Source organism: Cynocephalus volans, chromosome 2 (assembly GCF_027409185.1).
Source record: "Cynocephalus volans isolate mCynVol1 chromosome 2, mCynVol1.pri, whole genome shotgun sequence".
NCBI lineage: Eukaryota > Metazoa > Chordata > Mammalia > Dermoptera > Cynocephalidae > Cynocephalus > Cynocephalus volans.
In genome coordinates, this window is record NC_084461.1 from 55,131,930 (window position 1) to 55,153,841 (window position 21,912).

Here is a 21,912-nt window from a genome sequence, read left to right on the forward strand (position 1 = left end):
AGAAAGAAAGAAAGAAAGAAAGAAAGAAAGAAAGAAAGAAAGAAAGAAAGAAAGAAAGAAAGAAAGAAAGAAAGAAAGAAAGAAAAAAAGAAAAAAGAGGAAACAATAAAATTTATGGTATAACTTTTGGTGTTGGACCAGCTCCACCCCACTCCCAGTCAGAACTCCTGCCTGGTAACAGAGAGTTGGAGACTCAGTCACATGGGACCACAGAGCAGGCAAGGTCAAGCAAAGCCATGAATACTCTTTCTACCCTTTTTTCCTCCTCTCTATTTGCTTCATTTTTCTCCTTCCTATACACTAGGTTTTTGACTTCTTGTCCACCTGTTGGAATTGCAATTCCAGGAGTCAGACCCTAACTGGCTTAGCCTAGATCAGGTCCAATTCCCGGGCCAAGTCTATGGCATAACAAGGACCAGATTTACCCTCCTGCCTGAAACAACTAAACAAACAAAACATATGAAACAATGGATTTTGGACATGGATATCAGGTAGTGCAGACAGTGATCCCTGAGAGAGGGGAAACAGGTGAGCCTTATGATGACCCCAGCTCACTATCAAGAGAGTTTCTAGGCCACTGTACAGGCAGGGGGAACCCAAGTGGTGCCCAATGGTCTTTCGGAGTTGAGAAGGCAGAGCTGGAAGTCCAGGGAAGCCATGGTGCCCACAGGTAGCAGTACAGAGCACCAGAGAGGAGAGAGCTGGAGAGAAAGAGAGAGAGAGTCTCCAGCCGAGAACTGATCAGTGCAAGCCTGAAAGGACATTACCCAAGGCCAGGAAAAGAACCACCTGAGAGAAGCAGAGGGAACAATCCTTGAAGCTCTTACAAGGCCAGGAATAGTTTGTGTTCCCACCAGTCAGAATGGCAAGCTTTGCAATCCACAAGGTATCAAGTGGCATATTCAGAAGGATATTGCCTCAGTAGTCGGGAAAAATTTAGTCCTAAATTTGCTCTAATCTTGCTTACAAAGCTTAAAAGTAAATCTAAAAGAATCCAACTGTTTCCAAATAACTGCATCCCAGAACAAAACTCGAGAATATTAATAGAAATACAGAAATATCCAGCACCCAACAAGGTAAAATTCATCAGTGTAGCATCCAATCAAGCCCTTGGCCAAGGAAAGGAAGCAGAAAGTGAGGAGGAAGAGACAATGCTTTCTTTGTCTAGCTTGGAAATTCTATGGATGCTACAGTCTCCGTTCTCCCATCCTAAGGCTATTATTTTCTCCTTTATACATCTAAGTATCATTTGTCCTATTACAACAAGCGTGCATTACTACTGTTATTTTAAAAGACTTTGTGAACAAACCAGTCAAGAAAAATGAGAATGACAAGCAAAAAGGAGGCAGGAGAGGTTCTCCAGCACTCCAAAACTGATGGAAGGTCTCTCCCTCTTTCCCCTGCTTCCTTCTCTTTCTCTACAAACTCTAGAAAGTTCTGTTTATCACTTGCCTTGCCTTCCCTTTCCAGGTTTTTTAGCTGAACACAGAATGCAGCTGCAGCATGGATTTCAAACACGCATGCTGGCTTTCTGAGAACATTTGCTTCTTGTTTTGGATTTATAAAATGGCAGATTTCAGTGTTTCGCGTGCACGTATTAAAGAAGTTAAACACCAGCACCCCTCACTAGTGGTTCAGCTGCTCGGCCCTCTACCCCACGCCTTGGGTCGATGGGATGGCCCGTGGACGCGGCTGGTAAGGGCTCCGCCAAGCCCTGCCCCATTCGCCCGGAACCCACCTGCCCTGTCCCTGGGCAAACAGAACTGCAGTTTTGGCTGCCTCTGCCAGATGGCAAACCTGTCCCACACCTCCACTTTCCGGCATGGAGTGGGGACAGCTAAGGTCTCCAGGCTGTTGATGAAGTGAGGGCAAGTGGAGGGGAGTCAGCGGAGTGCGAAGGAACAGAAGAAGGGAGCGGGAGCAGAGGGAGAGGGCGAGACCGGCAGGTACAAGGACCACTCAGTAGCGAGAGGGAGAGGCGACAGCACGGTGGAGCGCCCAGACCCCAGCGCGGGAGAGGCGGGCCCGGGGGAGCGGTACGGGACGGTGCAGTCCGAGGGCACCTCGGGGGCCTCGCGCGCCCTCCTGGCAGCCGCCCGCGATGAGCGAGGCCAGCCGGCTGTGCTCGGGCTACTACAGCCTCAACCGCAGCTTCGTGGAGCCCTTCCAGTGCCCCCGGCGCGGCGAGGGGGCCGCGCTCGTCTACTGCTGCGGCTTCGCCGACCTCAAGTACTGCTGCAGCGAGCCGGGCAGCTACTTCCCCTACAAGCACAGCTACATGTGGAGCCTCAGGTGGGCAGAGCAGGGAGCCCGCGCGCGCGGCGGCGGCGGCGGGCTGGGCCCGGGGCTGGGGAGGCGACCAGCAGTGCCACGCCTGGGGCAGGGAGGTCGTCCGCGTTCCGGCCACCCGCCTTGGTCGGGTTCCTCTGAAATGACGCGGAGCCTCCGAGGGCAGGAGAGGGTCCGGGAGAGAAATGTCGCCCCAGCTTGGAACTCCTCCGGGAGCCGGGACCAAGGCGAGGAGCGCGCGGGAGGAGCGCTAGCTCTGCGCCCGGGGCGCACCGGGGCCGCCCTGGCTGGCCCCGCTCAGTTAGCTCCCCACCCGCCTCTTCTACCCGACTGACTGCTCTCCTGTCTCGCGGGGACCGGTTCCAGGCAGACGGCTCTTCTGACAGAGAGAAGAGGCAGATAACTTAAGGGAGAGGTTCTATTCTTTTGGGTGTGTTTGGTCATTTAGTGCGTTTGAATAAAAAGGAGGCTCCTTTGGGATTCCTTTTAATGCATTAACCTAGGACCAGAGAGTATTTGAAGTCTCCTTGCGCGTGTGAAGGAATTGGATGTATTCTTTAAAATATCAATAGTAGGTGTGTGCCTGCGTGTGTGCGTGTGCGTGCGCGCGTGTGTGTATGTCTTCGTGTAGGAGCGCGCAAGCGATGGGTCTTTATAACTTGCCCTTTTCAGATGATCTGACACTAACCCCGAAGAGAACTGAAGAGATACCCACAGAGAGACAACTTTAGTTGCTATAATTACACACTTTAGAACCTTTCCAGGACAATCACTTTCTCAATACCTGAGCCATTTGGCCATTGCTAGAAAGTGAAGAGACTTTCTAAAAGGTGGAGTCTTTCTTGTTTCTTTTTTCTATGATGGGAATTTTACTTATTCCAGCTAGTATTTACACAGACCTATTCATTATGAAGTGCTTTTTCTCCCTTCCACTCTAAAGGAAAAATTTTGAACTTGCTTCTTTCATTTTGCCTGGAGAATGAATGGGGTCCCAAGACTGTAGGAAAGAACTCCCACCGCCACCTTAAATGTTTCTGACAAACATTAGCTTATTACTGAGGGGGTGGGCGCGGGAGAGAGATTCTGCTAGTAAGAGGCAGATTATTATTTCTTGCAATCTCCTACCATGACCCAGAATTTGGCACACATGCCGAGTTTATAGCAAATGACTAAACTTTTTTTCTTGAAGCAATAAAATATTTGTTTCTATATTTCAAGCTTCAAAAAAGTCTCAAAAAGAATGCCTACTTTCAAATAAGTTCAACTCACAAAGTTGTATTGTGCTGGAGTGGGGCAAAATATCAGAAAATAATGACAACACTAGTAGATTATTTGGGGAAGAAATCTATATCGCACTGACATATTATCTGGCTTTTTGGAAAATAACACAATATTCTGTATCTGAGTCTTTGAAGGGATTAATAATGGCTGAAACACCTCCAACAGGAACTGGCAAATCCTAACTCAAACTCAATTGGAAAATGTGCCTGGGATTCTTAGAGCCCTGAATAGTTCTGAAGTGACAAGCAGCAAAAGATATAAAACCTTCCATGAATTTGTGAGGGCGCAGAGAAGTGAACAGTTTGCTAGGGTCTTCATTCAGCACGGATAAAATGGACAGCGCAGTCCAGTTCCTGGAAAGAGAAAAATCACTTCAACTGATGACGTCAGTTGGCAATGTTAAACCTGGGGTTCCTGTGAGTTATTGAGCTCTGAGAACACAATGGGGAGGTAAATTTATTAGATCTTCATTTCCCTCCTATTCTTTGTTCTCCACTCTTTATTTAAAATAGTCCAACTGTGGAAAATATTCCAGGAGTCCCTAGCCCTTGTTTTGAGATTCTGCCATGGCTGGAGAAAGGCTTTAGCTTTAGCTACCACAAGGTAAGTGAACATGCTAAGTAGCAGAATTGCTGCATCAATGTGATGACAGCTTCACATTCTCTCTCAGGGTTTGAAAAGCAACAGCTGGTAGTGCTGCAAGGAAAGGATAATTCTCTCTTTCCTATGTCTGGTCCACTCCCATCTTTTCTCCTCCTATAAATCAATAAATTGTTTGGCTAATTTCCTTTGGTAACCTTCTCCAGGACCTAGGAAAATAATGCGTATTGGACAGAGCTGCGCATGAGTGGATATTCAATAAGTATTTGCTGAAATGAATATTTTAGGAGACTTTCAGAGCTTCATCTTTACCCAGAGTCTATACCTAGAGTTTTGCATGCATAAAGCAACATTTCTGTAAAGTGGAACTGTGACATTGGAACAGTTTGCCAAGATTATGAAGGACATGCTTTTGTAACAGAAAGCTGAAGTGGCAGGCTTTGTTTTTGTTTTTCCTAGATAATTGCGTGGTCTGGTTTTTTAATATGTACATTAAAAGCTCACAATATGTATGTTGAATTTAATTAAATTGACAATTTTACTTTTAAATTAACTAAATTACTTTTCTCCTTTGAAGATTTTTTAATAATTGGGTTCTTGTTTCAGGAATCTTTCCAGATGTCTAGCCTCCTATCTGCCTTGTGTACTAGAGAATATTAATTAAGTGGATTACATTCCCGTGTGTGTGTGTGTGTGTGTGTGTGTGTGTGTGTGTGTGTGTGTGTGTGTGTGTAGTGAAGTGATCCTAACCCTCCCTGACACTTACAATCTACAAATAAGGTTAAAAAAGGAGCTTCCAGACTCAGGGAGTCTACCCCTTAGAAGAGAGTGCACCAAGTGAGGGCAAAACCCAAGTTTAAATATATAACTTTATACTAACTCGAACCATAAAATTACCTAGTCTTTACTTGTGGGCAGGACTAGTGGAATGGACTGACATTAATATACCAAGCACAAGAATCTCTGGAAATCTGACTCCATGTGGGTGGCTCAGGAGGCAATCTCTTACTTGCAGGGGGGCTTTATCTCCTCAAATTGAGGATAAGTGGGGTGAGTTGAGCCCTTCACTTTCAATCCTGTTCTCCTTCCTCCCAAAGCAGCAATGTTCCTAGCATCCCTGGTCAAGTTCTCCCTTCCCTCTCTTTTGGTACAGGTCAAATTTGTCAGGGACCTAATCCCTAAGAAAGAGAAGAAGCCTAATGGCAAGCCAGGAAGATAATGAAGAAAAAAATTATTACTTTTCAATGTCGTATTGTCCAAATTACTACAGGTAGATCAATCAGCAGTCAATTATTATTTACTTCCATTTATTGAACATCTTCTACAAGTTAAGCACTTGAACACTTTTAATGTCTGTACAACATTGTGGAAAAGTCAACAGAAATATCTGCTCTTGAACAGCTTAAAATCTAGTTGTAGACATTTACACACACACACACACACACACACACACACACGCACGCACGCACGCACGCACACAGTTGCAGAAGTACATATGCTTGCATATAGGCCTTTCAAGATAATGCTTTTTTCCCAACCTCCTTTCTTATTTAATTGTATTAAGTTCTCAGGTTTATGAAAACTATATTACTTCTCAAACGATTAGCCTTATGAGTAGCTGCACCAGAAGGAATTATTATAAATTTAGTGCATAGCAGATACAACTGGACATACATCTTATTTTTAGAGGAAAGCACAAGGGTTTCTTCCTTAATGCCAGAAGCTGTTGGTGGTATGCCGAAAGAAAAGAAAAACTCAGACCAAACAGGAACTTCACATGAATTTCATAAGTACTGTTTTCCTTTAATTCAGACCTTTTTCTCCTCTTTTGTAATAGTTGTGGTTTTGTATATCAATAAATGATATCTTGCATATATGTTTCTATATGTTTCCAAAAGAAAAGTTTTATATTTTTGGTAAACATTTGCTTCACTACTTTTGCAGAAGCAAATATTTTTCTATTCATCTTTTACCGGTAAACCTGATCTTTCTTCCTAAGATATATTAATAATAGAGGTCTATTGGATTAAGATGTTTTTGAGCTATCTCTAGAGAATCATGTGATCTTTTATCTGTAATATGAATTCACATGATCCTCCCTACTAATATTAACATATAAATTTAAAAGGAACTGAGAAACCTGTAGAGAAAGTAAAACAAGAATTTGATGGTAGAAAAAGGTGAGCTGTAGATTTCAGTCATTTACTGTTCATGCTAAAATATAATTTGGTTATGAATAACTAAGAACAAGAATTAAGGATATACAAACCTTCTCTTTAGTTTATGTGCAAACCATTTGTATGACATAATGTTATTTTCTATTTTCTTCAGCATTGGTGCCCTGATTGGATTGGGAATTGCTGCCCTTGTTTTACTTGCCTTTGTCATCAGCGTCTGTGTCCTTTGTTATTTATGGCTGTATACAAAGCCTCAAAGATTAGACACTGGCCTTAAACTTCAACACCTAGAGGCTTCTTCTACTCAAGAAGGTAATCAGTATCCATTATTTGCAACCAATTACCTGTACTCTATCCAAAAGAATAACTTGTACCTGGGTAAAAGATCATATTGTTAACAATAAATGCCTTTTTAAAATGCAATTTATTATGTGTCTTTGTAAAAATTCATATTGAATCAGGCCTTAATGATGAAATGCCTAAGGAAATTGTGCTCAAGAAAAAAAAGCGGCAGGATATAAATGTTCTCATGAAAGGTACATCATTGATCCAGTAAATCCACTTAAATATATCTATGTCCCTTTCAGTTATCAAGGTTTATCCTCTTAAAATTCTTAAATTTTGTTTTTGGATGGAGCCAAAGAAGTCAAATAAATAGTGGAACAAAATATCTAATAAGTCATTTTCAGGGTTGCATTGCTCCAGATTGGTTAGTTAGTGGTCAGTTGAGAATTTACCTGTGTGCCTACTATGTGCAGAATTTGGAGGAGGCATATAAAATAATTCAGAGGTATGTAAAGCAAATATAAAAAATAAGTAAAAGGCAGTTTTTGTTCTCTATCATTGAATAGATTAGAAACTAGTTAAAATATAAGGCTGTGTGTGTGGTGTGATTATAAAGTAGAAATGAATTTTTATGTACAGTTTGTGGAACTGGGTTGGGTCTCATTATTATCTCAACTATCAAGTGCTGCATAAATGCTAGTTGTTATTTTGAAATTCAATCAGAAAGAACTGTTAACATTTTTGTGAGTATAAATTTCTATTTGTGTAATAAAAAGCACTAATCATGAATTTATTTTGAGGTACATATAAATTTAGAAGGCATATTACAGGAGATGTAGAGACTATACATTTAGAATATAAATTTGGAATCTGTATATATTTAGAATGACACACAAGTGTTCACTTGCTTCCTTTTAAAAAGAAAATGAACGTTTTTATTCTTAAAAAATTGAGAAAAGTCCCTGCCCATATGTTCTATGTTAGCCAAATCCTGGAATTCACCATGCTTTTAGAGTGCGTGCTCTGTGACCTTATCCAATACATCCCCACCACATGATTGCGTTAGCTCTAGTTTCCTTCTCCATGGGGGAGGCCTCTTTCACAGGGTATCCTGTGTGACAGAGCAATGGGCCAAGATCGCTTTGGAGTTCTCTTCCTCAAGCACAGTTTGGAAATTGCATGGCCAAATTGACAGGTTGGTAGCTGACTTTAGTTTGAACGACTTAGACCCCATTTCTCCACAGGCAAAGTGAAGCAGTGGATTAGTGATTATAAAATAATCAGGTCATAAAATCAATATTTATCTCCATTGCTTAGATAATTTAAAGTCACAATTCTTAAATTTTACTGTGCCTAAGAATAACCCGGGGAGCTTACTAAAAATATATGTGCCAGACTCTGATTTTTAAACATTGCGCCTCTTCCTGCTCCCTTCCAGCACCCTTGCTCCTGTGCTGTCTACTCTCCACAGAGCAGCCAGAGTGAGCATGTTAAAACCCCAGTCAGGTCTTGTCTCTTGTCCTCTGCTCAAAATCTTAATTGCTTCTCATCTCTCTCAATGGATAAAAGTCTTTACTGTGAACTATGGGGACTTTTGTGGTCTGCCTTCTTCACTCTTATTTCTCTCATCTCCTCATGTCTAGCCGCATTGACCCCTTTGCTGTTCCTTGAAATTCCTGTCTCAGGGCCTTTGCACATAGTGTCACCATTGTCTATGATGCTCTTCCCTCAGATATCTGCATGACTTACACTTTCACTTTCTTTAAATCTTTACTCAAAATTCACCTTCCCTGGAATTCTTCCCTGGTCACCTTATCTGCATTTTTAATTCTTCTTTAACATCTCATACCCCCTTCCTCCTTTATTTTCCTTCTAAGCATTTACCACTAACAAGGTATATATTTTACTTATCTATTGTCTAGCTTTTCTTCATTCCAACTAGGAACTAAGTTCAAGGAAAGTAGGAATTTTTGTCTTGTTTGTTCACTACTGTATCCCCAGTGCCTAGAACACTTAACAAATACTCCTTGAATGAATTCAGTGGAGTAGCACTGCATCTCTATTGTAGGTGACTGCTGTGGTTTGAATTGTGTCCCCCCAAAGGTTAATGTTTTGGAGGCTTGGTCCCCACTGTGACAGTGTTAAGAAGGTGGGAAGTCCTGTTATGGTAATTGAAAGGTGGGGCCTTGAAGAGGTGATTGGATTATGAGGACTGTACCTTTGGGAATGGATTGATCCATTCTTGGAATAATGGCAGTGGTTCTGGTGGATTTAAAAGAAGAGGGAATTAGGAGATTAATCTCTCTCTCTCTCTCTATTCCATTATTCTGCTATGTGAAACCCCTGTGTCACTGTCACTAGCAAAGTCCTTCCCAGCCTCCAAAACTAAGCAATAAATTTATTTTCTTACAAATTACCCAGTTCCAGGTATTTTGTTATAAGCAACAGAAACATTAATACAGTGATCAAAGGAGTGTAATTTGAGAAACAATGACAATGTATTGTCACCATTACAGTCATCACTCACTCACTGAGTGCCTCTATACGATGTGTTGTGCTAAATAAAAATTGGTTATTTTTCCTGATTTAGCTCAGGGACTGCTCCAAAATTTTATTTCATATTGGCTCTGAGAACTCAGCAACAGAGTTAGTTCTCTTGTTGATTCAAATCTCATAATCTTAATGCTGTTTAGCTAAGGAGGTCCATTAATGCACTTTCTATATAGTCAGCTGAGGCTGCTTTCTTGCAATGAAATATCCCCACCCTGCCCCCTCAAAAACATTGTATTTATTGAGTTGGCAAATTAATTTAATATAGCTTTCTTGAGTGCTTGCTATTGGTAAGGCAGGATCTTATATGATCAGTGCTTTCCCACTGTTTTCAAATAATGTGACTGAGGTCCCTTGAGTTGATTTTAACCAAATCAGACATAGTGGAAAGCCAAAACAAAATAGGTAATCCAAATGTCACTAAAATAGGAGGAGAAAATGGTTTATACATGAGAGCAACCCTTTGAAGTGATAATTAAACACTGCTTACCCTTTATTAAATATGCATGTTTTATTCCAATGATTCTCCCACTTAGCAATAGATTCCAGCATTCTAGCTATTGAGAAACCAAGTCTGGGCTTTACTGCATTTAAGGAATGTCTTAAAGGATAGGAACATAATAAAATGTTTGCGTAATAAATCAAGCAAGTACACCTTACATCAGACAAAAATTGGTTTCACTAGTTACAGCCCTTTTCTTTCAAAACTATCTGTTCTTAAGAATCTATCTCCAATTATTTTAGATTAATTTTTACAATTGAAACTTTTCATTACAGGCATTTTGAATAGCCTAAATGGAAACATGTTCTTGTGCACATACTAAATTGACTTAGAGTGCTGGACTTTTTTTCTCCTGTAAATGACAATAGTCTGATTCTAAAATAGTCTAACTGTAGACTATTTTACCAGTATTTTTTCCATAGTGTATCTTTATTCTATTGGATTTCATTTTTTTTATGTATGCAATTTCAAGCATTACTCATTTTGAATTGCTCTTGAAAAAAACCAGGTCGTTAATAGAGACTGTAGACTTTAATTGGACTACCTCCAGGGCTCACTCTATACAGAGGACCTATTGCTAAGCAATTGATCGGCCTTTAAATTGTGTCCCATAGCCATTTTCTTCTTTTTTAACTTTTGTATTTTGGATTACGGACATTTCAAATGCCAGTGTTTAAAAGAATACCATGGCTTGTAAATTGTCTATTATAGAACATACAGTTCCTGAGAAAAAGATGACTGTGGGAAGGGCATCTTTCTGAGTAGATGCTTCTGAAGGTGAAGGCTCATTTCACAGGTTATGGAAGAATTCATGGCTAATAGAAAAGCAGTTCAAAGGGTAAATGTCTTAGATCCCTGCTTCTCAAACTTTTCCATTGGAAAATCCTTAAAGACATATAGAAAAAGGAATTGTGTCCCCAAATTCTAAGAGCTAGAGTGAAAAGACCTGCCTTGAGTGTTACAAGCTTTAAATTATTTGAAGTTTCTCATTTTATTTTTAAAATTTATGGGAATTTTCAACTCGAGTGCATAATATAATGGCTTGCTTTAATAATAACATCTCCTTCACATATCTGAGTAAAATTGATGTTCCAGGAAGATAAAGCATATTCATCCTGTAACTTTGAATATCCATTGAAGCAAAGAGAGGGGCTCTTAGAAGCAGAGTTTTTGATAAAAATTAGAAGGGCAGATATTAGTAGAGCTGCTTGGCACAAAGTAATACAGTTGTATAGGAATAATAAACAACCACGAGCCTCTATTTGGTGGTCTTTGTTGTAAAGACAGATGATATGAATGAAAAAGGGCAAGTAAACTAGCAGTAAGGCACAGTTGTCATGGAGAAAAACAGAAATTATATATAGAATACTACGGAAGAAGTAAATTTGAAGATCATTTAATCATTTATTCTGCTTGTGAGTGAAATAGGACTTGGATTGGCTCAGAATGGTCTACCGTATTTCTTTGTCATAGAAGACACCCTCGCTCCACCAGAAAGAAAACCTTTCTTTCAATTCACGTTCATTGCAGTAAAATTAGAAAATATAGAGAAACAAACAAACAAACAAACACATAAACAATGTCACTCATGATCCCACCACCCAGAGATAACAGATATTAACACTGTGGTGAATATTCTTCATGGATTTTTTTCTCAAAATGGGGAGGAATGGGACTTACAACATGCTCTTTTTCACTACAAAATATTGACATCTTTGTCAATAAATAAATACATTTGGCATCATTTTTAATGGTTTCATTTTATTATTTTAATGGAGTACCATGATTTTTAAAAAATTTTATTTTGACATAATTTCACACTTCCAGAAAAGTTGCAAGAAAAGTATATATAATAACCTTTGCATATATTTTCCCAGATTTACTGTTAATATTTTGCCTCCTTTGTTTTATCATTTGCTCTCTCTTTATGTATATTTTCTGAACCATTTGAGGATAATTTGCAGATATTATGTTTTGTTAACAATAAATATTTTAGTGTGTATTTCCTAAGAACACGAATTTTCTCTGACATAATCATAGTACATTTATCAAAGTTAGGAAATATAACATTGATACAGTAATATTATCTAATTTGGAGTTCATATTCAAATTTTGCCAATCTCCTTACAAGCTCTATTTTTCCTTATCTAGGATATTCCAGAATTATATAATGTAATTAGTTGTCATATTTCTTTAGTCTCCTTTAACTCTCAGCCTTTCTTTGTCTTTCATGATCTTAACATTTTTGAAAAGTAAAAACCAGCTATTTTGTATAATGTTCCTCAGTTTATTTTTGTCTGATGTTTTCTCATGATTGGAGAGAAATTATAAATTTTTGATAGGAATACCACAGAAGTTATATTCTCAGGGCATCATAGCAGGAAGCGTGCAATGCCGGTTTTTTCCATCATTAGTGATACTAATTTGGTTAAGGTGGTAGTTGCTGAATCAATCTGTTGCAGTTACTATTTTTCCCTTTGTGATTACTAAGTAATTTGTGGGGAGGTACTTTTAGCCTATGAAAATATACTGTTCCTCCTCAAACTTTCACTCACCCATTGATGTCTCTTGACAATTATTATTATTATGGTAGTTGTAAAATGGTGATTTTCTAACCTCATTATTTCGTCTACATTTGTTAGTTGTTAATTTCACTACAAAGAAGAGCTATCATTTTCCCTATAAATTCATTTCCCATTTGCCTGTCTTAGTCTGTTAGTACAGCTATAAAAAATATCTGACAGTGGGAATTTTTAAGGAACAGAAATGTATTTCTTACAGTTCTGGAAGCTGGGAAGACCAAAGTCCAGGCACCTACATTCAGTGTCTGGGGAGGTCTGCTTTCTGCTTCCAAGATGGTGCCTTGTTGCTGTGTCTTCACATAGCAGAAGGAGTGGAAGAGCAAAGAGGGGCTGGCTAGGTCTCTTGAGCCCTTTTATAAAGGCACTAATCCCATCCATGAGGATGGAGTGCTCATGACCTCATCATCTCCCAAAGGCACCACCCCCAATACCATTACTTTGGGCTTAAGTTCTAACATAGGAATTTTGGAGGAACATGTATATTTAAATCATAGCATTGCTGATTCATTTACTTATTAATATCAGTATGGACTCGCAAATTCTTTATTATAAAATATTTTATTGCTATCATTATTTATTCTGATCCATAAACTATCTCAGATTTGGCCAGTAGGAGCCCTTTTAAATTGGATCCTGTGTCCTTTTGAAATGTGCCCATCATTTTGGGAGTTCTTTTCTGCTTTCTGCCACAACATGTTCCAGGGCATTTTGTATACTCCCTATTCCAGCCCTGGAATCTGCCATTTCTCCTGGGAGCCTCCTTCATTTTAGTTGGGAATAGTGTTTATAAATCAAAGTGTGGTTGCACCATATTTTATTAAGTTACTGACTGTCAGCTCACTTTCATTTTTTCTATTACACATACATCGAATGCTTGAATATTTTCTTAGTATAAATTCCTAGGAGTGGAATTGCTGATCAATGGATGGGCAGATATTAAAGGCTTTGGATACAGGTTCCCAACAGTCCACCAAAAAATTACCATTACATATTACTTGTTTCCTTATATCCTCTGTGACATGTGACACTGGGTCTTTGTGTGTGTGTGTGTGTGTGTGTGTGTGTGTGTGTGTGTGTGTGTGTGTGTGTGTGTGTGTGTAACTAATTTCATTGAGGAATAGTGTTTTATTTTAAATTTATTTAATTAGTAGTGACAGTGGACATTTTTATATTTATTTGTCATAATTTCTTTTGAAGTATATTGCTTGCTCTTATTTTTTACATTTTTTTTAAAATGGGAGTGTTCATTTCTAATTGCTTTATAAAAACTTTCACATAGTAACTAAACTCTTTTCCACATATATTGCAAGTGTTTTCATAGTTGTTTTCCTTTAAATTTTGTATGTGACAATTTTTCAACTGTAGAATTTTCTCCTTTTGTGGTTTCTCCTTTTGTTTTCATACTTAGAAAGTTTTCCCCTCACTATAAGATATAAAGATATTCCCCTATATTTTCTTCTAATACATTTATGCATTTGTTTTTATGTTTAAATATTTAATACTTCTGGAGTTTTAATTTTAGTGTTAAACATGAGGTAAAGATCTGCCTTTATTTTTGCTTTCCAAATAATGAGTCAGTTGTCCAAATATTTGTTGGCTGATTTATCTTTCTCTTGTCAGTTTAAAATGTCGCTTGTCATAAACTCATTTTTTTAAATACAGGTTAAGTATCCCTTATCTAAAATGCTTGGGACCAGAAGTATTTTGAATTCTGAATATTTTTGGATTTTTTAATATTTGCATTTATGCCTACTCGTTGAGCATCTCTAATCTGAAAATCCAAAATCATAAATGCTCGAGTGAGCATTTCCTTTGAACATCATATTGGTGCTCAAGAAGTTTTGCCTTTTGGAGTATTTCAGATTTCAGATTTTCAGATTAGGAATGCTCAGTGGTCTGTTTGTAGACTTCCTGTTCTGTTAAATTGATCTATGCTTAATCTAGTAATATGCTTTAAAAATTGCCATAGCTATATACAATCATATGTCATTTAACCATGCGGATACATTCTGAGAAGTGCATCATTCAGTGATTTTGTCATGTGAACATTAGAAATTACTTACACAGACCTAGATGGTATAATCTACTGCATACCTGTGCTACATGGTATAGCCTATTGCTCCTAGGCTACAAACCTGTACAGCATGTTACTGTATTGAATAATGTAGGCAATTGTAACACAGTGGTAAGTATTTGGGTGTCTAAACATATTTAAACATAGAAAAGGTACAGTAACAATATTGTATTATTATCTTACCAGACCACCTTGGTACATGCGGTCTGTTGTTGACTGAAACGTCATTATATGGTGCATGACTGTAGTTTTTAAAAAATCTGCTTAGGCAAGACTCCATCTCCTCCATCCCATAATGCTTATTTTTCAAACTTTCTGGGCTATTTTTGTAATGTTCAACTTTCCAAATAAACTTTCGAATCACATTGTCAGCTTTTTAAAAATCAAGTGGTATTTTGATGGGTTTTGTAGTAAATTTATAGATAACTTTGGGAGCAACAAGGGTACTTCAAAAAGCTCATGGAAAAATAGAATTAAAAGATAATACGAACCTCTTCATGAACTTTTTGAAGTACTCTAGCATTTTTCTAAATAGCCTTAACATCGTCCAAAAAAACTGCTCAAAACTTTTATTAATTAGACTGCCAAATTATTTAGTAATACCATTCTCTGTTTTGTAAAGGCTTTTAAAGAATTAATTGAGATCTTAGTAGTTAATGGAATAATTTGAACTCAATGGCATAAAAAGCCACCTGTGTCTCCTCAGGGGAACTTTCTACTTAAAATAATAAGCCCAGAATTTCCTATGACTGTTTTTGTTCCTAGAATGTTGAAAATAAAACCGCTTCCGCTACGTTTAGCATTTGTAAGTCCTCTTCAGAGTGCAGGGTCAGGCAATCCTAGCTGATGGTGGAACCAATAAGTATGTGAAACATTCATTTCAAGGATTTAAAATATTGGCTAAATTCCTTTGTAAGCTATGTTAATTATTAATGGTTGGAAGAAGTTAACAATGCAAAAGAGAAAATAACAGACCAATTCTAGAAAAAAAATAGGGTAAGAAAAAAATTTCTGAATAGAGCTGCCTCCACTCATTGATGGGTGGGTAAAGCAAGAAGGCAAGTCAAAGATTCTTTCATGATGAATTTTTAACTGTGTTTATAACTGTGAGGTAACTATATATATATATATATATATATATATACACTTTGATGAGGCTTTGAAAAAGGGGAGGGGTGAATAGATCAATAGGGTCACTAGGCAAGTTTTGCTCACTTCATCCTCCAGCTCAGTGTGCTTGCTTCAGCAGCACATATACATCATCTAGTTGAGACCAGTCCTGTGCATCATCATATTAAATTTGAAGGGAAAACATCCTCTTACAAGTAAACACTTTTAGGGTACAAATTTAAGATTGCTTTTTTCTGCTAGAAAGAACTGCAGATCAAGTGGGATGTGTAGATTTTCTGTTCAATAATAAAGTGATCCAGATAGATTAATAGTTGGAAGCTGCTGTGACACGTCAGAATGGTAACACAGAAGTTAGGAGGTATATAGAGAGAGACATACAGGCAGACAATGGCAGAAAAGTTTAACTGCAGTTCTGCCGGATAGCCAGGAGATAAAGACCTACAGAGGTCCTTAACACTCCTTTGATATCTTGAAATGGCAGACAAGAGCAAAATTCACAGAAGAGTTAGAAAATAAATACATCCCTAAGGAATGGCTCTGAAAATAAATACAAAATTTGACTGTTTTCAGAAAAAATATATTGGCCTAGCTTGTGATGAGGATAGGTAGATTTTGTTTGATAAATTGGATTTAAATTTTATCAAAGGCCAAAACTTTAATTTAAGTAACAGTCTGGGAGGTACAGGATTAAAGGAAGGTTGAGATTTACCTATCATGACCAGATCAAAAAAATAAAAAAAGAAAAAGAATGGAAATGGGAAATGAGTAGCAGAAAGAGCAACTGATGTCAATCCAGGAAAGAACTGTGATGTTGGATCTTGGCAATTTGCACCCGACTAAAGAATTAAATAAGAAAAACTCCTTATGTGTAACAAATCCCTTGGGAGCTCAATGGTATTACAGGTTTCTTATTTAAAATTGAATCCATGTTGTAACCTTGTGACAGAAAAGAGACACCTGCTTTTATCCCTACTTTGTTGGTTAAGAAATTAGCTTCTATTTATTAAAGGAAAACTAGGAAAAGATATGATTGGTGAGATTTTCCTTCTCTTTTAAAATGATCCCTAAGAAATGTAGTTAGCTGGACTTTGTTATCGCTACAGCTCCACTCATTGCAGTTGTTTTTCCACATGTCCAATTACTCTAAGTTACTGGAGGGATAGATATTGATAGCACCTGTGGATTTTTAAGCTGTGGGAAGAGAATGAACACTAGAAGTGTTGTGTATATAACAGATTTTTTCTTGTTCACATAGCAAATTGGTTTTGTTAGGGGAATTGCTTGTCATAAGAAGCCAATCTAAGAAATTACCTTTGTACTTAGAAGGATCCAGTAGCCAAATAAATAACAAGTCAAAGCTGGTGATAAGGGTCTTTTCAAGTCCCACGTGAAGAAAAATCTATAATACTTGAATGCATTTTGCAAGCTTTTAAATCTGAGGACAGTAGACAGGTTAAATTCTTTGTTGTTGCCAGAGAAATACATAATGGAAACTAGAGCTGTCAGAATGGAGACAACTTAGAGAGAACTCCAGAATAACTAAGTTAGGAAATGACTTTCTGAGCTTATTTCCCATTAAGAAACAAACAAACAAACAAAAAAACCCTGAATTTAGCAAAGCAGAAAAAAAATCTTGAAAATCTGATTAAAATATTATGAATTTAAATATGTAAAGAGCTTAGGAAACATAAAAGATTTGAATTGACCGATATTACAGTTTTCAGACTTCTGGGAATTCCAATAAAATATTAAAATTTTATGTGTTTAAATAAGCTCTTCTGTGAGGTACAAATATCACGCAGATAATATGAAAATAATTTATATATTAAATCCTTGGTCTTTTGCTTTTACCTGCTATGATGCTGAATAGTAAAAACAATGCTAAGAAAGTGATAAATAACCTACAAACATCTTAAATTAGGTTTCAAATGTTATTTGAGAAATAGTTTCGAGGGCTCCTATGTAAGATATATTCCATTACTTGAGTGTTTAGTAGCTAAATTTTAATCTAACATTTTTTAAAAAGAGTATAATTTGCAAATATCAGTCAAGAATTTTTCAGTTCATAAAATTGTCATGCTGACTTTCTCTACTATATTCATCTTAGCATAGCTTACTGATTGGGCAAAGGACTATTTTCCAGGCTAGAAAATGCTGTGTCTACAACAAATTATATGTTTCAAAATATTATTGAATGTTTAGAAGTAAAACATTAAGAAACTTACATTACCACCAAAAAAGTCTAAAAGAGAAGTAATGAAATAAAGTTATATGTTGTACCAGTCTAAGCCCTAGATGGTAAAACTTACAATACTTTTAATATTAGTCTAGAGATCAATACCACACATTTCAGTCCTATAGGCAAGATCTGGGAGCTGCAGTGAGACATCATCCTTCAAAACTTGTAAATAATATTGCTCTTTGAGTGTTCAACAAGGAAATCAACCCAGAGTAGAGGATGCCCTGACTGACTCTAGAAAGCAATTTATAGAAAAGCATTTTTAACTTAGATTTGTACTTATAAAAACGCAGTTTGCTTATAGGAAGAAATTACTTAGAAATGGGCAAAGCCAGGAAGTATTAATACATTTAAAGGTGAGACTTAGACTTACCTAAAAAAAAAAAAAAGACTAAAAACTAGTATGCTGAAGATAGGCTAGATGGCAAAAAGAGGATGTATCTACTTCTAATAGAAGAGGGAATTTGGCCAGTGGACTTTCCCTTAGGGAAGTCTGGAGCAGATTTTCTAAAACCTAAAGGACAAGTAAGACTTTTTCAGGCAAAGGAAGCTGGAGAGTAAGGGTCACTAGGCAGTTGGAAGGGTGTGCGCAAAGGCTTGGGGCAGGGACGGAGGAGAGCAAGTTTGGGGAAACTCAGCATTTGTGTGTGTCTGAAATACCAAGTACAAGGAAGGGAGTGGGAAGAGTGGAGCCAGGAGAGGGAAGCAGGACCAGATCCTCAGCTAACCAAGTTCAGATTTGATCCCAAAGTTTTAAGCCAAGAGAGGCTGATAGTAAGTGCTATGAGTAAGTGCTAGGTAGGTATTAACCATCATTATATATTGTTGATAGTTTTGCATCCTTTCTCAGTTGACATTATATTCTGAGCACTTTCCATATAATTAAAAATTTCTTGGAAACCACTTTATTACAATAAATGGCTGCATAATACTACATGCAAGACAATTTATTTAGCAATTCTCCTATTATTGGAAAATTAAGGTATTTACTTTTTTGGTCTTGAAAGTAACCAGTAAACATCTTTGTGTATAAGTTTGAGAGCTCATCTTTGACAGTTTCCTTGGGAATTTCATATTAACATGGAGTTACAGAGTAAGAACATTTCACACTTAAAAAAAAATGTACCAATTTACTATCACATCATGCTACACCATTGACCAAGAAAAATAACTTTTTAGCTGTGCCTGAAGGATGAAAAGTGGTATCTTACCTTTTGAACTTACATTTCTTTCTGACTAGAATGATTGCAGATTTATCATATTTATTAGCCATCCTATCTTTTCTGTCCATTTCTTCACCCACGAAGAAGTGTTAATGTTTTACATATTATTATGTAGGACCTCATTATATGTTAGTCATGAGTCATTTGTTCTAAACATTTCTTTCCCAGTTGGCTTTCATTCTTGTCTTTTACCACCCACATATCTAAACTTTCAATCTTATTCTAATTGATTCACTCAACAAATATTTATCAATAACCAGCTACGTGCAAAACATTTTTCTAGACACATCCTCAATGAACAAAACGGTAAAAAAAAAAAAAACCCTTGGCATGTGGTACAGAAATTTTAGTGAGGGGAGACAGATAATAAATAAGCATGATAAATTCTATTAGAAAATAAGTGCTATGGAGGAAAATAACGGAGGGCAGAAGGGATTGGAGATGGGGAGTGTGTAGGTTGCAGTTTTACACTTGATCTTAGCCAAAAGGCCGAGAAGCAATAGGTTGCAGTTTTAAATACAAGAGTGTTTAAGCTAGTGTCCCATTGAAAAGGTGATTTTTGAGCAAGGACTTGGAAACATGGCTGTTACCATGCAGCTTATCTGGGGGAAGAGCATCCTTGACAGTCAATAGCCAGTGCAAAGTTCCTGTGCCTGGAACATGCCTGAGATGTTTCATCAGAGGTTGGAGTGAACAGTGAATGAAGAAGAAAAGATGAAGTCAGAGAGATTAACGGTGTGTGTATGAGATTATGTAGGCCATTGTAAAGACTTGGGTGAAATGGAGGGTTCTGAGCAGAGGATGTGATATGACTCATTTTTTAAAGGACCACTCTGAGTGTTGAGCTGAAAACAGAATAGTGGTAGCAGTGAAGATGGTGAGAAGATAGTGAGAATTCTGGATGTATTTTAAAGTATTATCAACAGAATTTCTGATGTATTGGATGTAGGGTGTGAGAGAAATCAAGGATGACTGAGGCTTTGGGCCTGAACAACTAGACAAATGGAGGAGTAGCCTTTTGGTGGTGGGGGGCGGGGGCAGGGGGAAATAATCCAAATTTCAGTTGTGGATTAAGTTGGAGATCTCTACTAAATATCCAATCCAAGTGCAGATGCCAACTAGGAAATTGAGTTTGGAGTTTAGAAGAGGTTTGAGCTAGAGATACATATCCGGGAGTTATCAGCATACAAATGGTATTAAAAACTGTGGGACTAATGAGACTAGTCTAATTAGGGAGTGAGACAGTGACTGGAATCAAGGGTTGAGCCTTTGGTAAAATATTATACATTAACCATTCCCACAGTTACTCAACTTTTCCATGAACAATATTCATTAAATGACAATCTATTCTTTGCTCTAAGTCTGTTAGCTTAACTTCTGATGGGCAAAGATCTGTTTTCCTCTACCTTTGCTCATTTTGGACTCATACTTATATGCATTAAGTTAATGGGATTGTGGCACAAATGTGTTCTTTTAAAAAATACCTTCTAAGTTGGTTATGATGGTAAAGCCTTAAGATGGTAAATTATTGTAATTGGCTTTGCTGTAGTTTATTAACTTTACACATAGGAGAGAGTCTTGCTTTTATTAAATGACCCAGAAATTGTTACTTTGTCATCAAATGTGTAGTTTCCTCATGGAAGCATGGAGAAAGGTAAGCATGAAAATAAAATTTTTACTTATGTTACTGAATATCTCCCTTATTTGACTTTCAGGAGGAAATACTCAAAAGCAATTTTGAAATGACTCAATTCTCACTCATCCAACATGGTATTTTCATGACATCACATTTTCAATAGTGCTAAAAAAAATTTATTTTTTAAGTACAAATTTTAAAAAGTCAAATTTTGAGATAATTTCAAATAATTATTTTGTTTTGTGTATTTGCAGGCAACTCAAATAAAAAAACCAAAGCCCTCACTTCAAATGCAGCATCAAATTCAACAAATGAAACATTCTATGAAGCTGATGATATAATATAAGAAAAAACAATGGATACAACACAAATCAACATTGCTTATTAACTAAACAGTGTTTTAAAAGCTCACTGGAAAAATGGAGCAATAATAATAAAGAATGCATTTCAAACATAGTTTGTAATATTGCTTTTCAAAAATTCGCCACTCATAAAGCAAGACACAGCTAGCTGCATTTTCAAACATTCAGTTAATTTATTTGAATACCCACAAAGGTTTCTGATCGATTTTCATGTGCATAAGTCTACTTTTATTTGCCAATTAAGATGTTTCAGCATTACATCAAATTATGCTAATTATTTGGGAGAAATTAAGGAATTGATCAAAAACACATATAAACAAACCTATCTCAGTGAGGAACAATGAGAAGTTAATGTCACATTACCAGCATTTCACAATTTTTATACAGTCAATTATTGTTATGAGATGGCACTGGATAGGTAAATCTTGGGAGTTGAGCATGTCGTCTTATAAACTAGAGATGGTATGTTCTTAAGTCTCTTAGAAATCAACCCAGGCCTTTTTGGAGGATTTCCTGGGCAGGCAGACAACATATTGCCTTTATAAAAGCTAATATTCAATAACAAAAAAAAAATCACAATGTATAATCTGTACAATAAATATTTTCTGTATTTTAAGGGATAACCATAACAAAAATCCTTTGCTGATAAATTTCGTAAAGAATCTCTGTAATGAAAGTTATGAGAAACAAGTTCTCTGTTCCCGCCTAATGCTATCACATTAATACCACCTAGACCTCTAGAAATAAAACTAGTTTCTGCAAATTATAATTGTTTGAAAAGATTTTTACTCATAAGTGTGATTTCTATTATAAGAATATAGTCCTGGATTTATAATGGAATTCAACAGGAAAAAAGGAATAATTTTAAGCCAGCTCTGCTGAACTAATCTACTGTGTTGTGTAAAGTTACTGTAGTTAAGGACTAGTCTTTCAAAAATGTGCCAAATACAGCTTCTCTGGTCTGATATATATATATATATA

The 21,912-nt window shown here is 37.1% G+C and overlaps 1 protein-coding gene across 1 annotated transcript; it reads left to right on the forward strand.

The window, feature by feature from the left end:
- Positions 1-2,101: 2,101 nt before the first annotated feature.
- Positions 2,102-20,915, forward strand: SHISAL2B (shisa like 2B). The gene is made up of 3 exons (XM_063085328.1): positions 2,102-2,292; positions 6,502-6,659; positions 20,824-20,915. Exons 1-3 carry the CDS (start codon positions 2,102-2,104, stop codon positions 20,913-20,915), a joined length of 441 nt encoding a protein of 146 aa, XP_062941398.1.
- Positions 20,916-21,912: the final 997 nt, after the last annotated feature.